General features: G+C 38.5%; 2 protein-coding genes across 2 annotated transcripts; both read right to left on the bottom strand.

Annotated features, from left to right (window-relative positions):
* Positions 1-5,344: 5,344 nt before the first annotated feature.
* LOC120287615 lies at positions 5,345-11,443 on the bottom strand. The gene is made up of 5 exons (XM_039300604.1): positions 11,348-11,443; positions 10,216-11,258; positions 7,266-8,030; positions 6,744-7,189; positions 5,345-5,453 (listed from the first exon to the last, which is right to left on the bottom strand). The coding sequence occupies exons 2-4, from the start codon at positions 11,131-11,133 to the stop codon at positions 7,121-7,123; spliced, it is 1,752 nt and encodes a 583-aa protein (XP_039156538.1). The 5' UTR covers positions 11,134-11,258; positions 11,348-11,443; the 3' UTR covers positions 5,345-5,453; positions 6,744-7,120.
* A 1,055-nt stretch (positions 11,444-12,498) lies between these two features.
* LOC104440072 (disease resistance protein RPV1-like) lies at positions 12,499-16,184 on the bottom strand. The gene is made up of 2 exons (XM_039300034.1): positions 15,679-16,184; positions 12,499-13,282 (listed from the first exon to the last, which is right to left on the bottom strand). Exons 1-2 carry the CDS (start codon positions 16,182-16,184, stop codon positions 12,499-12,501), a joined length of 1,290 nt encoding a protein of 429 aa, XP_039155968.1.
* Positions 16,185-17,041: the final 857 nt, after the last annotated feature.

Genomic DNA, 17,041 nt, shown 5'->3' with positions numbered 1-17,041 from the left:
GAGTTTGGAGTAAATGGTGTCAAAGTTGACAAAGTTTAGAATTTTTGTATTGCAAAAAATTTTGGGGTAAATTTATCACACTGGGCAAATTTTTGGTTTTTTCTGGCATTTTTCCCAAAGAAAAATGAGGAGGTGAAGAGGAAGGATAGTGTAGTCAAGCGGCAAGGGTCACTAGCTCTCATCGATCTAGCAATGAGGGCTATGCTCCTCATTCACATCTTTAGTAAGGGGTGGCCCTCGTCACTACCACTTTGCTGAAAGATGATTTTTTGGAAACTATTTCCCTTTATTATGAAGTATTCTGCTGAAAGATGATTTTTTGGAAACTATTTCCTTTATTATGAAGTATTCTGCTAAATAAACGCACCCTTAGTCTCTTTCTCTCTCCCCTCCCTCAAAGAAGAATGTAGATGTGATGTGGCTTAAACTGGGAATTGGGCTGAAGTTATCGTCCCAGGATCACGTTCGGCTCACTTTAAAATCAAAGTTTTCCGGCTAATGCTCTGTATTGGCAAGTAGCAACCTGTGAAGGTTATTTCCAGGTCTATTTAACTAATGTTGATGATGACTTTAAATGAAGTGCCTCAGACTTTTCAACAGTTCTAATTTTTTTGACTCCTTAGAAGAGCGTAAAGGCAAATGTGCTGCAATTCAATTAATTTTCAATTTGTTTCCATTTTGGCTTGATAAGATATGTACTACTCCATAGTCTGGGATTGCATTTCTTGGAAATGAACCCAAGATCCCACTTTCTTACATTTATATGTGGCCTTTTATAGACATCTCTATAGATAAATAACCTCACTAAACAACAACCATTAATTTTAGTGTTTGAGAAATATTCGTAGAGGACATCAAAGTGATAGACGAAAGGAAAAATAAGAAATTAGACATTTATTATATCATATTATCATAGTTAACTAGACTACATAAAGTCACACAAACTTAACCTTTGTTCCTTGGGGCAGATTGAAAAATTATGTTACTGAGGGTGCACCCAGTGACATTCAAGTCGGAATCTTTCACAAAAGAATAAGAGAGATTTTTAATGAGAGAGATTTTTCTAGTGTGGTTTCAGGAAAGAGACAAAGTTGGCCGGCTGCTTTTAAAATCAAATTTAATTGTCTATTTCCCCCTTACGCCCGGTGAAGGTGTCCAAGACTTTTCAACAAGTTTTGGAAATTTGAAAAAAAATCCTTGGGAGACCATAAAGGCCAACTGGAATTTTTTTTTTTCCTTTTGGGATGAAGGCATTGAGTACTTAAATTATTATAAAAAGAATTATTTAAAAAATGGTCAATCATGTCCCTCAATTTTGATGGAGGCGAATGCATTTGTCCAAAGTGAATTTGTTTTTGATTTTTCAGATTTTCCTTCTCCTCCAGATTTTTATATTCCAAATTTACGTGTCTCGGATAAGTTTGAAGCTTCCTCTTAGCTGACGCCCTCCGCGTGTTCGACGAAATGTCTGACCGAAATGAACGCGTTCATTCTTAGTCCTCCGTCCGTTTTTAGCGTTCGTGGTTTGTCAAATGTGTTCCGGCAAATTTCCACCGCTAGCCTTTGCTTTGAATAACCTTGTGTCGTGGTTTCTTTAGGCGTGCGACATGTTTCCGCTGTGGCCGGTTCTTGGTTGGCGAAGACAAGGGTTTGTGGTGGTTGTGGTGTGGCCACATATGACAGCCGCTCAGTACCTCGACGTGGCTTGTATTTTCCCCGAACTACTCTGATTAAAACTTCGGGCGCGTCGCCCGGCCTGTAGCTAGGGGGCGGCGGCGGCGGGTTTTGGGCCAGCTTTACCTCGTAGGTGCGGACGGAAGGGAAGCGCAGGCGGGATCGCGGGCGCGAGGGTCCCGGGAGGCGGTGGTGGAACTACGCGAAGGGAGGGAGGGGAATGGATTGTCTGAGCATGGCGGCTGGAAATCGAAGGCAGAGAGCTGACGATTCTCTTTCGAAGTTGTGGATTGATGTGATCTTTCTGGGAGTGGAGACAGAGATGGTGACGGAAATGGCCGATCGTCGGGCGATTCTTGGGGAAGGGAAATTTGACTCCCTCTGCTTGCATGGGGAGATTTCGACAGGTCGTGCTGCAAGGAGGCGGTCGCGGGACGACGCGTGCGCCTCATGCGTGGGCTCGCACGCGGGGAAGTTGAGACGGGGGATGCGAGGTTCGGACACGTGGTGTTCCGGGAGGAAGTATCGCGCGACCGGTTTCGTTTTCGTGGACCTTATCTAAACGATAATTAGGTTACGGCTTTTGGGTTTACTAAAGAAATCGACCGTTTGATTCGAACGCGGGAGATTTCGTCTAATATATATATATATATATGTATATGAATATGAATAGGCCGATTTTCTTTTTGCTTTTTTTCTTTTTCCTCACATAGGTCATAAGGATGGTTGGCGACTGATCACAGATGAAGATGAGGTTGCCAGAGATCGGTGATGTCTCGGCCTTATTAGATTGGTGACTTTGAGTCTTGCTAGATTAGTGAGCTCATCCCTTGGTTGTGGTCGGTCATTGGGCATCGTTGTGGTCGGCCATTGGCTGATGAGGAAGGAAAAAGAAAAATAAAGAAATAAAAGAAATAATTTTTTTTTAATTATTTTTGTTGGGAATAACAGATCTTCAAAAATCGGATTCGACACTAAATCGAATGCGGAAGACAAGCCCGGGATAATCACGTATCACCGATCGTAAAGCACACCACGGATTCGAGTGTACCTTATTAGCCACAGATTAAACACCAACGCCGATAAGAGGAAGAGAATTCGGTCATGTTCGATTCGATGACGCCAATTCGCCTTGAAGGGAAAACGGGGTCGCCTTTAGCGTTTTTTTTTTTTTTGGAGGAGAGAAGGAGAGAATACGTACGCTTGTTTTTGCCAAAAGGTGCATTCTCCCTCTCTTTCCTCCCTTTTATACGACCTTCCATCCACGGGCCCTAATCCTGTGGGCTGGGCTTTTAGGCCCAACATGGACGGACGGGCCAACTTAGACCCATCTCCATAAATAAAACCATCAATTTTTATAAGGATGGACATTTCATTTACTAAGAACCCAAATGGAGTGCCGAGATCCCGCACATGGCCTTTGTGGACTTGAACCTATATGTTGGGGACTAGAGCTTGATCTTTGAGGACCCAGGTGCTAGGGGATTGAGCATGGGTACCAGGGCTTTGAGCGTGGCTTCAATAATTTCTGGTGTCGGTGTCAGCAACTTGTGCTCGGCCTCAGTAGACCTGACCCCGGGCATTGGAGATCTAGTTGTAAACGTCGCCTAGGAACCGACATTGGGTTCCCATATGCAAGCATAGAGTTTCCAGTGATAGGTGTAGGACTCGCTTGGTAATATTCCATCACATATCTTGCCGATCTGGTTTGGTCATACAGTGACTCAAACAGCAATGCAACTTTTCCAGGTCAATGGTCTTCCAAATCGCTCGTCATCTGTGTGATTTGCTGGCTGAAGTGGGAAGATTCACGGCAACAAGAGCCAGAATGGACATGTGAAGTCGAGTCCTAGACGGAGCGGGACGAGTAGCCTTCTGAAGAAAAATGACAGGCTTGTTTAATCATGCCAGTGATATGTTTCTCATGAATCATTTAAGCAATGACTGTGCATAGATTCTGGAGATAAGTTTTGATTCAAAGTCTTGGTTGACTTCGTCAGATAGCAAATTCTGCCTCCGTTCTGAATGCACAATGCGAATTATTTCACATTCTAGTACAGAATTTATAAGAAAATCAGTTAACTCATGCAGCTCCAAGAATGATGGACCAACAAACGGCAACTCGGTAATCAATGATTTTAGTCTTGTAATGAAGCTCAGGTCGGTCTCGAGTTTGAAAATGCAGAGGAGACTTTATAGATTGGAGGTTAAAGGAGATGAAGCTTTCTTGCTGGCCTTGTTACGCGATGATCTGTTGATTCTTGACTGATTCACGCGGGTCCGAAAAGAAGCTTGCCGAAGCTGTCAAGCTCGTGCATGATGATATACTTGATATAATCCGGAACAGGAAGAAGAAGCTGCTCCAAGAGAATGACGATCGGCAGATAAAATACGACGGCGACCTCTTGTCGTGGTTCCTTGCGGCCGGGCACAGTGAAGAGATGGTGCGGGACATGGTGATAAGCTTCGTGATGGCCGGAAGGGACACCGCATCAGCGGCGATGACGTGGCTGGGGCAGAGAACTTGTCAATATTTCGGCAAACTCACAGCCTTCGCCCAGGGCCGGCAAGGCTGGCCTTGCCCAGTGGCCCATGAGCCTCGCCGGCAACCGGCAAGGAAGGAAAGAAAAAAGAAAAGGAAAAAGCAACGAAAAATTTTAAAAAATTATTAAAAATTGTCCACGTCAGCACCCATTGGACGGTTAGCGTCGATTAGTCAAAATTAGTCCGATAGACTGAATTGACACAAACGCAAAACGTTAAGGACTGAATTAGAGAAAATAAAATAAAATTGAATTGACACAATTTCAATAGATTTAGGACTTTGTTGATAACATTCTAGTGCATCCGGTTTGATCGTTTAGCAACTTGAACAGCAATGCAACTTTTCCAGATCAATGGCCTTCCAAATCGCTCTAGTCATCCGTGTGACATGCTGGCTGAAGAAGGAAAATATGGCACAAAATGGACTCTGTAAAGTCGAGTCCTAGACGGAGCAGGACGAGGTTTAGGCTGCAGACTTCTGAAGAAAAATGACAGGCTTGGTTCGGTCATACAGTGATATGTTTCTCATGAATCATTTAAACAATGAATGTGCATAGATTCTGGAGATGAGTTTTGATGCAAAGTCTTGTTTGACTTCCTCAGATAGCAAAGTCTGCCTCCATTCTGAATGTACAATGCGAATTATTTCACATTCTAGTGCAGAATTTATAAGAAAATCACTTAAATCATGCAGCCCCAAGAATTACAGACCAACAAACGGCAGCTCGGTAACCAATGATTTAGTCTTGTAATGAAGCTCAGCTCTGTCTCGAGTTCGAAAATTGAGAGGAGACTTTACAAATCAAAGGTTAAAGGAGATAAAGCTTTCTTCCTGGCCTTGCTACGAGATGATCTGCTGATTCTTGATCGATTCACGGTGGGAGTCTTAATCTTATCATGGTGAGACTCTCTCAACAGAGAGCAGCAATGCTCAGACACGGTTCTTGATCGAAACCCTGAACTTGCTAAATAGCAGTTTAAAGGGTACTTACAAACTGCGAAGAAGCTGTTGAGTGTTGAGGTAGGTGTATGTTGCAGTTTTCACCAGTAAAGTAGAAATCCTCTCCATCTCGTGGCCGTGAAAGGGTCGGTCTGACGTTTTGAGGAATTGGTTCGAGAGGGCTGAGAGCAGCGTGCGATGGGGTCGTTGAACGGTGGTTTCATGGCCGTCGATAACGATAACTTGGAGGCTTTGAAGCTTCTGGTGAACAGCCTCTGGGAGATCCTGGCACGGGCTTAGGAAGTTTAACAGTTGTGTTAGGACAAAAAACAAGGTCATAAAAGTCTTGACAGATAATAGACAATATACGACAAGACTAATATTAGCAAATTTGTTTAATGTCAGATTTTTTTTACATGGATGCGTACTAGTTCTAGGAAAGATACGCAAAATCAATTAAAAAATTATGAGAAAATGATAATAATAGATGTTGAGAAAAGTTAAGAAAATTAGAATGTACTATAGACTTATGTGCATCATGTATATAAGAAAAGAGTATCATTGAATATAGGGTTAATATCTTGAAAAACCCAAACTGGTACACTAATGACAAATTTACCAAAAACTATTTTTTTTATGATGAAAAACCCCAAACTGGTACACCTGTGAAAAATTTACCCTGATTGACTATAAAAAACCCTAAACTAGTACATTTATGACAAATTTACCATAAACTAATTTATTCGACTAAAAAAATCCCAAACCGATAAATTTGTGACTAATATACCATCCACTAAATTAGATTAATATCACAAAAAAATCGCAAAAAATTGTAAACTGTACTAAACAGAGCATAAAATCCCAGATTGAAATTATCACATGTCATTTAACTTAATAATTTGACAGTAAAATTTAATGAAAACTAACTTATGGTAAATTTATCACAAGTGTAACAGCTTGTGGTAAATTTGTCAAAACTATACCAGTTTGGGTTTTTGGTGGTCAAAAAAATAATTTGAGGTAAATTTGTCACAAGTGTACCAGTTTGGAGTTTTTTAGGGTATTAACCCTTAAATATATGGTAGATTATGCAATTAAAATCGTTGGAATAACAATTTCAGTAATTGGAATTGATGGAACTTTTCAATTATTTCCAAAAGGGATGTCAAAATAAACAAAAAAGAAAGTAAGTTAGAAAGTCTTCAATTGGTTTCTAGGTAGAGTAAAATAAGGAAGTATAAATAAAATAAGAAAAATTGGCATATGGAAAACCCCAAATAAAATTAATTTTCCTTTGGTTGGATGAATTTAGGAGAGAAAACTGAAGTATCATCATAAAGGGCGACTGGCAATAAAGAAGAATGGAGTAAACCTGCTAGTTTAGAAGAAGTGAATGCAGCAACATAACAAGGTAATTATAGTAATTATTCTTGCAGTCATTAGGCAAACAACTTGACAGAATGGAAATAAACCTATGGGAGAGGCCAGAAAAGAAGAACCGGAAGCTACTGTTACAGAAATGAGACAGAACAAAGTTTACTCGGGTGCCGAATGATTTGCACATCTACTAAATATGACAAATTACCTTGTTCTTCTTATCACGACCTCGATGTCTTAGGCTCAGCCACGGCCGGGCTTGAACCGTTGTCCGTCCCTAATCTTAAATTCAACCCCATTTCGGTTGTGCCCTTCTTGAACTTGAACCTCTTACCCTTCCTGACCTCGAAGTTGTGCCCTCTCCGGAAGTTGAACCTCTGCCCCTTCCCCTTCCTGTACTTGAAACTGTGCTTCTTCATGAACTCGAAGCTCTGCCCCTTCCTGAATCTGATGCCTTACTCTTTCCCGAGCTGGAAGCTGCAACCCTACCCGCCTTCGTAGCTTTGCTGTTTGTTTCTTGAACTTGAAGCTGTACCCCTTGCTCTACCTCTTATGCCAGGATCCCCTCCTGGGTTTAAAGCACATCTAGTTCCACTCCCTCTTTCTCCTTTTTACAGGTACTCGGTCAGTCTCCGCTGTTCTATCCGTATTCACCTGGACCACGTCGAAATTCCACGTAAGTTTTTAACGACTGCACAATTAAGATAATGCAAAAATCTTCAAGACTTACAGAAGCAATGACTATCTGATCCTCAACTTCGGTCGTAGCTTTGCAGGGCATCTCATGATGTTCGACTCCTTCGCACTGTTGGTAAATCGACTGGACAACATTTTGGACGGCAAGTTCCACTGTCTCATCCCGCTTCTCCTTCCTATTTTCTATACTCGCCGTTTCCCCTTCATCGATAGTACCATGGTGCCCAACCTTTCCGTCCGTCATTTGCTTCCTATTTCCCGTGGCCTCGAAATATTCTGCATTGCCCATCTCGGACTCGAAATCATCAATAGAGGAGGTGCTATCCGTTTGGCTTTCACCCTCACTTGCAGAGTCTAAGTCTTCCTCAGGACCTGAAACGTCCCACTCAGCTCCATCTTCATTGGAATACACATCAGTCTCCATTGTCCATGCCTCTCTTAACGTACTTATCGTATCGTCGTCGTATGATTCCGTCCTGTTAACTGCCCCCAGGACGTCCAATATAATGAAGCCTCTTTTAGACGCTAGTTGCGCCATCTCCTTCACTTGCTCATCACTCTTGATCTCTATGCCCTTGTTGCTCTCTTCACAAAAAATGTCCTCATGGCCTTCCCAAAGAGTCTCGTACCACATTCTCTTCACACGACAGCCGAAATATTTCATGCAAGCAATTAATCCCTCATATGTCACTGAATCAGGGGTGAAATTTTTCATTTCCGTCTCCCCCCACCCACACCAAGCCGATCCATCACTTGACTTTGATCCATAACGGAATTTGATTGTGAAGGGATGTTCCATCTGTTATGTAACAGATTCAACGCAAGAGTCAAACAACATATGTATTGAATGTAAATCAAGCCTTTTTGCATATTTTACCGAAATTCAATACCGCACAAACATCATTCATTAGTTAGGAATAAAAGTGCTCATAGCTCAACTTGCTTTGTTCCACTGCAACCTTTATGGTTTAATTATTAGATTGGTTTATTAATTTGATTTATTTAAAATAATAGTTACTCGCACTAATTATTACATTCCATACCAAGTAAAGAAAAACTAAAAACATAAAAAATAAAAGAAGGTAAGAGTCTTGCTATTCTAATTCCATATGTAGTTTCCTTTCTCTTTTTACTTTTTATGTTATTTTTTATCTTATTTTCACTTTAATTACATTAATCTATTAACCTTATGTAGTTCATGTACTACTATCTTTCAATGGTTTTTATGTATTTCAATTACAATACTAACGTAAGTGCAATTGTTTTGCAATATGGAACTCAAAAAAGGTTTTATTATCCACTTTTCAAGTGAAAAATCCATAACCATGGGAGACATAGTATTAAATCAGTTTATGAAAGTCTATATGATGTTGTATTCTTTCTTAATCTAAAGTAAAATGCTTAAGAATTATTTAGTGTCTCTTTCAATCAAAAGTAGCGCTTTTTAGTGAAATAATATGTTCACTCGTGTAAGAGTTGCATTGTCACATAATATATGACTATTTGTTCAAGTAATATGTGCTGTAATTCACTTTGAAATGGTCCAGTACTATGCAAAAGACGTGAATTCCCTCAGTCTTTTTTACTACTAAAAAGGCATAGTCAACTAGTCTAAGCCCATAGGTAGCCAAAAATGGAAAACTAGTCAAGCCCGCTTGCATCAGTGAAACAGCAAATATGTGACACAGTTAGTGCTTAACTTGCAAGAAAGAGGCAAAACAAACGTTCTATTTACTTTTACTTTAGAGGCCAACAACAATTTCAAAGGAGACGAATCATCACAACATCAAACATATACAAGAATTAGCTGCCCCTTGTTCATCACTCATTTTTCCATGAAGCAACACGTGGCTAAGTCTAATGAGGTTTTGTGTTTGCTTTTGTACAACTACGATCAAATTATTCGACATTACTTTTCCCAAAGCTCATGAAAGCAAGAATCGAATAAGATATTCCAAGATAACTATTATAATATGAATAAAATGTTAAATTTGTGTATTAATTATGCATATTGCAAACGAGAGTTTTGTAGAAAAGGACATCATATGATGTCTTTTTAAATCTACTATTTTGTAATCTATTCTTATATCTCATCTAAACCTATTTTTATGAAGTAATACTTAAAGAATGATTAGATGAGTTTTTCTTATGGTTAGAATATAAAATTAGTTTAGTGGCATTATTAGAGAACCAAATCTGTCCAACATCAAAAAGGCGAGTAGAAATAAAGTGACTAAAATAGAAAAGAATACGCAACCAAAGTGCCTACGGTACAACATAAGATGGGAACCTCAAATTAGGAACTGAAAATATCAGACACCTAAGAAATCGCATGCAAAAAGAAAATGGCAACTTTATTGGGTGGCTAAAGAAAGGAGGACATTTGGCCAAAAAAGAAAGCAAAGCTTCATATAACATGAGTGGATATGATGCCTGGTTAATAGAATTAGCTAAGAAAATTCGGTTAAGAAAAATGAATCAGTCCGTTATGGGAAATGCTTAATGGCTATGCAGACTGAAAAACAACATAACCTAATGTTTTAAAAAAATAAGAACATAATTTTTTTTTTTGTGGGTACGGCGAAGGTGAATGGTATGACACAGCAGTTCCAAAGTTCCAAGGACATCATGACTTCAAAATAAGCAAATATCACATCACCCTATGTATCCAACACTCGATTATATAACAAAAAAAAAATGGCAATTCACAATACTTTTATTTGCGTATTTATTTAATTTATACAAGATAAAATTTCAACTTAAAAAGAGACATAATGAAGGAACACTAAAGTATTTGAAATTATCGAAAGATCATTTTTGATAAATTTCTTTATTTGATTAACAAATACATTTTCCTCTATGTAAGTTTTTGATAGGGTTGTGTAGTTTTACTGAATCGCATCAAAATAAAATTAGAACAAATCAATTTTTAAACATGTGCATACACGCACGACTACCGTATATCGATGAAGAAGACATCATACCTTATCTGACTTGGATTCAATGTCTGATGTATCCAGGAGAAATTCTTCTCTGTAGCACTTCATAGACATTTCATACGGGATGCTCGGCACTGAATCTCCACACTCCTCTATTTTGACAATGCAATCATTGGCTGTGTTTGTGCAAGATGCATCAATCAATTTTATCAATGACATGCACTGTGTAATTTTCAAATGCTCTAACTTCGTCAAGTATGATAACCCACTTACTCTTCTCAGAGATTTGCAACCAGAAACCATGATGGATTTCAATGATTCCAAAAGACCCAAATATTTTATCTCAACTAGGTCTGGACAATCTAACACATGCATAGACTCTAGCTTCCTCAATTCCAAAGGAATGGATAATCTCCGAAGTAGTTTACAACCGTGAACATGTAAGTGCCCTAGTTGTGGAAGTCCATCGAGTGGAAGGGTTTGCAAATTTAGATGAGACAAACAAAGCCTTTCTAGATGAGGAAGAGAAGTCAACTCTGGAGGTGCAGGGACGTTTAATAGATTCAAGTCTAAAAATTTCAATCTAGATAACCTCCCAATCCACCTTAAGTTGCATCCAGTGATTATTTTTGATTTGCCTGTTATTTTAGAGCAATCACTTAGTTTCAATATAATCAAGTTAGTAAGATTTGATAGATTGGGAACTAAGAGCAATGATGCAGATAGAAGTTGTAGACAAACCAAACTTGTGGGAAGCTCCGGCAACATTTGAATACCATGACAACCAACTAAATTTAGTGTGCGGAGGTGATGAAGCTTGTTGATTGTCTCTGGAATTTTGGAGATACGAGAACAACTTAAATCTAGGGATCTTAAATGTGACAATTCCCCAATTTCAATAGGAATTTCACCTTCCAGTTTGTAATGCCCACCTAGATTCAAATCTATAAGATCTACCAACATGCTGATGCCACTAGGTAATTGCCAAACATGATGCTTCCGATGAAAAGTTGGTTCTCTTGGGAAATGCAAGACACACAATGATTTTAATTTTCCGATAGTGTTGGGAAGTTTCCTTATCCCCGTGTCTGTCAAAAGAAAAAATCTCAAGTTTCAGATAACATGTATTTGGATTTTAACTTTCCAATAGAGTTTGGAAGTTTGGCAATGCCCTTACCTGTTAAGTCTAACTCTGTCAATGAGGTTAAATTACCAACTGAGTCTGGAAGTTCCCTCAACCTCAAACATTCACACAATGAGAAGCGCTTAAGCTTCACTAGTGCTCCCACTTCTTTAGGCAAATCTACAAGACCCGTGCACCATTCAACCTCTAACTCAATTAGCGACTGTAGATCTCCAATGAAACTTTTAATTCTCTTTAGGTTGTAGCAATGTGCAACAGTCAACCTCTCTAAACCCAAGCATTTAGAGAAGTCTGGGATTGTCGTTATGGCATAACACCTAGTTAGAGATATAACTTTCAAATTCCGAGCCCCCTAATAAAATGGAAGACATGTCAAGTGTAAGAACCATTGCAAAGTATATATTGAGAATATTAGACTAGAATTAAAACATGTGATGTACCTTGATCAAGTCCCATGCTTTCGAATCATCCTTGAAGCCATTCAAGTCAAGTTTAAAAACGACAAGATGATCCAAATACAAATTTTCTGCCTTAAAATTCGGATGAGGAGAATGCCAAGAAATCCATCTCAACTTCGAACGACAATTTACAAAGTCCCCAGCAAAAGTTCCGGTGCCTAACTTGAGGGATCTTAGGTTACGTAACCTTTCAAACTCATCATTTGCGATCACTATGGGGTAATCCAATCCATTTATATCAAGCGCTAGAACTTTGTCCTTCCTCTGCAAGATCAATTTTGCAATGATGTGAAGAAGTTTGTCTACTTCTAGCCATTATGTCTACAACTTGAATAGGTAGTAAAAAAAAATGATAAAATCCTTAACAAAAAAGAAATTCTACTAGCAATGGGACATTTCTTACTTACCTCTTCAGTCTTTATGATTTCGAGGGCCTCTTTTGCAATCCACAACCTACTTTGCCTTCCAAGGTCACTTGAACTTTCTTCACGCACAATTTTCCTTCCCATGTCTATTAGTTGATCATGCATCCGGATCATATCGTTGTGCCCTATCTTTATCAAGCACCGACTAGTAAGGACATCAATTCCTCTTTGGGGATATAACTGACAATCGGCCCACATGTAAATTGCATCGGTCTTCTTCTCATGGGAAAAGAAGCATGCTATATCAAGAAAAATTTGTTGCTGATATTCGTCTAGGTTGTCATAGCTAATCCTCAACTTTTTAGAATCTCTTTCTCTGGTACTTCCTTAACCCGACCGATGTCTCTTTCCAAAATGCTTTGTCTTTCCCTTTAAGTAGTGAACCTACCACTTCAATGGCCAAAGGAAGCCCTCCCATATGTGAGACAATATCACTTGAAAGCCTATGAAAATCATCCCAAGCAAAGTCTGCACCAAAGGCATGTCGACAAAAAAGTTGAAATGCATGACCATAATCCATCTTTCGCATCTCATACTCTAGAATTTCACCTTGAACCCCAACTTGCAGAATAGTTGTGTTTCTTGTTGTAATGATTATCCTAGATCCTGAATGTAATGAAAATTTTCCTATTAGTTTCTTAATGTGCTCTTTATTATCAACATCATCCAGAACCAAAAAGACCTTCTTAGTTGGGAGTGTTCTTCCTATGCTCCTCATTCCTTTTTCAACATCCTTAAATTTTTCCACAAATCCACAACCGACAATGTCAAATAATAATTTCTTTTGCAAATGGACAATGCCTTTTTCAGTCAACGAGTTTTCTCGAACATTCTCAAGGAAGCTACAACACTTTCCAAAGTGGGAGGATAGTTGATTGAAGACGAGTTTGGCAAGAGTTGTTTTACCAATGCCACCCATTCCGTAAATTCCAACAAGCCGCACATCATCATGGTTGACATATAATAAATCTGTCAATTCTTTTACCCGATCATCAGCTCCAACTAAAAGTTCAGTCACTGATTTGTGTTTTATCTCCAGCATCTCCAATACTTTTTCAACAATTGATCTGACAATCTTCGCTTGGCTGCCATGTACATAAATGCTTTCATTAGTTGACTAGATTAATTTCCTATCCATGCATCATGAACGTTTAAATACACTGAATAATCAATATTGGCTAATTTAGTAGAATTCACTCCATATGTTTTTCCATATATGATTAAAGAAATTATTGAAGACTATAGTATTGGCTTATTTGATGGCCAAAGTACAAAATGGGTACTATATCGAGCATACATAAAATTTCGGCATTTATAGGTAAACCTAGAAGAAAAATTGGACGCTCATAATAGGAGATTTATACAAAATTTCTTCTAAGGATCTGAGTATGTCAAGTATAATGGCATTTAAAGAGCTGTCTCACATTTCGATGTGTTCAAAATTGAAAATCGAGAGATTCGATTCCCATGGGATTAGTTTGGTGGACGAGGAGTGGAGATAAGTACGTGGATCAAGCGCACAACAAAAAAAATTCTGGAGCGGCATGTTGGGCACATTGACTACATAACCCGGAAGCATAAGAGATTGCCAAATCCAGCAAATCGTGCAAAAACAGCTCATTTTCATTGGAGAAGCTAATGGGCGCCCACATGCTATGTAATGCATAATAGGGGTTAATTCACCATATGTTTATCCAAATTTATCAATTGACAGCCAAATTATGTGTCGTTATTGACGAATGATGATAAAATATAAAGTTGTTAATATAAATGCCAAACGATTACCCTTAAAACAATATACAAATGCCTTGTGGGGCCACGAAACTACCTCATGTTCGAGCCATATCTCCCAGAATTCATTTTCATCTTTATCGCATTGGATTAGATAGTACGGGTAATTACCATATCAAAACTTTCTAGTTTGCCTAAGATAACGCTGAAGAAAGGAGAAAAGGAAAATAATAAGGACAATTTGCAAAAGCCATTTTCCAAGGGGAGAAGTGTTAAAAAAAGTCTTAAATATTTTTTATTTGTGTCAATTTAGTCATAAACACTTTTTTAGTGGCAATTTAGTTTTAAATTTTTTTACTTTATTTCAATTCAATCATTTGCAGTCAATTTTGGCCGAATTTTGTTGACTAGGCATCGGCTGACTAACGTGGCTTGATTGGCGCTAACGTGGACAATTTTTAATAATATTTTAATATTTTTGATTTTCTTTTTCTTTTTCCTTTTCCCTTCTCCTCCTCCTTCCTCTAGTCGATCGACGGCTGGCCACTAGCGAGCCTTGCCGGCCACCTTGCTAGTGGGTGCAAGGGTGGCCTTGAGCGGCTTGGTGCTGGGTGGCCAAGCTTGCCCTCACACCCAAGCCGGCCTTGCTCATGCGGTGAGGCTCAACCCTTGCCAACCTAGCTTAAGGCCACCCTCACTGCCATTAGTGAGGTGGCCGGTGAGGCTCGTCAGTGATTGGTCATCGAGGTCTAGCAACCGGCTTGAGGAAGGGGAGGAGAAAAAAAAAAGAAAAAAAAGAAAAAAAAATTCAAAAATATTAAAATATTATTAAAAGTTTTTCACGTCAATATCGATTGCCACATTAGTCGGTTGGCACCCAATCAGCAAAATCAGGCCAAAATTAGTTGAAAATGACTGAATTGGTATCAAGTAAAAAATTTTAAGACTAAATTGACACTAATAAAATGTTTATGACTAAATTGACACAAATATAAAATGTTTATGGCTTTTTTTTAACACTTCTCCTATTTTCCACGCATATCCACTTGCATCTCCACAATTTATAATTTACAAATTGAATCCCCAATTTTCACCTTATTTTTTTCTAATTGCATTTGTTACCTGAACTTATTAATTTAATTTCCATTTTCTTATCAAAATTACCCTCACCTTTCTGCTTGACTTGCCACCATCGACATGTGGACGCCGCCTGTCCTCAGCCGCCCGTTCAGCACTAAGTTTTGGCATCCCCTACGCCGTATATATATATATATATCGACATGTATATATATATCTCCACAGCACTAGGAGGCCTCCATGCTCAGAGTTCGGCAACAGTCATTTCGGCACGGCCCAGATCGAGGTTGTCTGGCCTCGATTTGAATCTATCCGTGATTTTTGCAGAGTTAAGCGTCCCCAAGATGATGGCCCGGTCAGTCTTTACATGTTCTCAGGATGTTCTCCATCAAAATATTTAGACGTGATTTTTCTTCACTGAATCTTAATTTTACTGGTGTAACTGGTGTTTCTTGAGGATGCAAATTGTATGTTTGGGGTTGAAATCTCTCTATAGATGCAAACGACAAATTTAGATAAGTGAGGGTGCAAATGTGAATGAGAGTGAGAGCAGCAATTGCAGGTAGTTTTCAATAGTTCTGTTAAAACAAGGAATAAAATGAATCATTTGACAGGGCAGAGTTGTATCCCTTGTAACAGAGAAAAGAAATAGGTAGAGATCTTACAAATTTACCTTTGATTCTTTTTGACATTCCATCCCTTGATTTCGTCTACCTGCCCAAGAGCCTTTTTCCACGCCTCGACTTCCTCAGGAAACCTCTTCTTGTGTTCCAAAAAAGCATCATTGTATAGTGGAGTCTTGAGTTTAACATCCTCAGGTTCCACATTAAAAAATATGGGAAGGATACTTTTTTCAACATCTGACTTTGACACGTTGTCTACTATGTGGACAAGCTCACGAAAGCACCATTTACTAGAAGCATAAGTCTTAGAGAAGATGGGTATGTAGATTTTGGAGCTATTGATAGCACATAGCAGGTTCTCATCAATAACTTCACCAATGCGGAGTTCATCTTCGTCCCTGAATACGCGGACTCCAGCATCTACCAAGTCATTATAGAGGAAATCTGCGAATCCATGACGAGTATCGGGTCCTCTGAAACTAAGGAATACTTGGTACTCACCCCCTAACGCTCGTGCAGCATTATCAGTAGTCATTAGGACCCCTGAGTTTGCCATCGCTAGGAAGATCTCTCTCTCTCTAAAGAAAAGGTTGGCGTGTGTGGCTTTCTCTAAAAACTGAGCTGAGGTATTTATAAACGAAGTGAGTGAGTGTCCATACCATAAATCCTTGGTCGGCTCACTTTAAAATCAAGTTTTTACTTGTTATATCCTACCTAGCCCCTCTGCAAGTAGACATCGATGAAGGTGACCAAGACATTTTTAACAAGTTAGGAAATTTTGAAAGATTCCTTGGGAAGGTCTTCAATTTTTATTTATTTATTTATTTTATCTTTGGCATCATTGTGGCGGCTGCCGACTAGAGGAAGAATAAGAAGAGAAGGAAAATCAAAAAAGAGAAGAAAAAAAAGAAAAATGTACTGAAATTATTTAAAAATTAAATAAACTTCTAAGTCATAAAAAATTTGAAGGTCGTAACAAAAGCAATTTTATTCTAGGGATAAATTTTATATAGTTATCAAACACCTTTGAATGTTCAAAAAAATTTTAGGAAATAAAATCAAAGAAAACCAATTTTGAGCAGAAACTGTTTTCAAGAATAAAATGGTTATTATACGCACTCTAAGTTTCCGCTTCTTTTTTTCTTTTCCTCCTTAGTATTCAAGGCACTAGGTCCATAAATTATTGCAAAATGTTAAAACAATACTTTTTTATGCTACGCTGTGAATTGTAGAATAAAAAATGGAGAGAAAATAGAGAAATTTTTCTGCATGCATGCATGCTTACATACATGTAAAAAAAAATATATATATATATATATATATATATATATATATATATTATAGAAATAAGAATATTCATCAATTGGTAATCTAAACACTATGTAAAATATGAAGTTCCTCTGTTTTGTTTTT

Source organism: Eucalyptus grandis, chromosome 8, assembly GCF_016545825.1.
Source record: "Eucalyptus grandis isolate ANBG69807.140 chromosome 8, ASM1654582v1, whole genome shotgun sequence".
Lineage (NCBI taxonomy): Eukaryota > Viridiplantae > Streptophyta > Magnoliopsida > Myrtales > Myrtaceae > Eucalyptus > Eucalyptus grandis.
The sequence above is the reverse complement of the archived record's forward strand: the minus strand, read 5'-3'. Positions and strand labels throughout refer to the sequence as shown.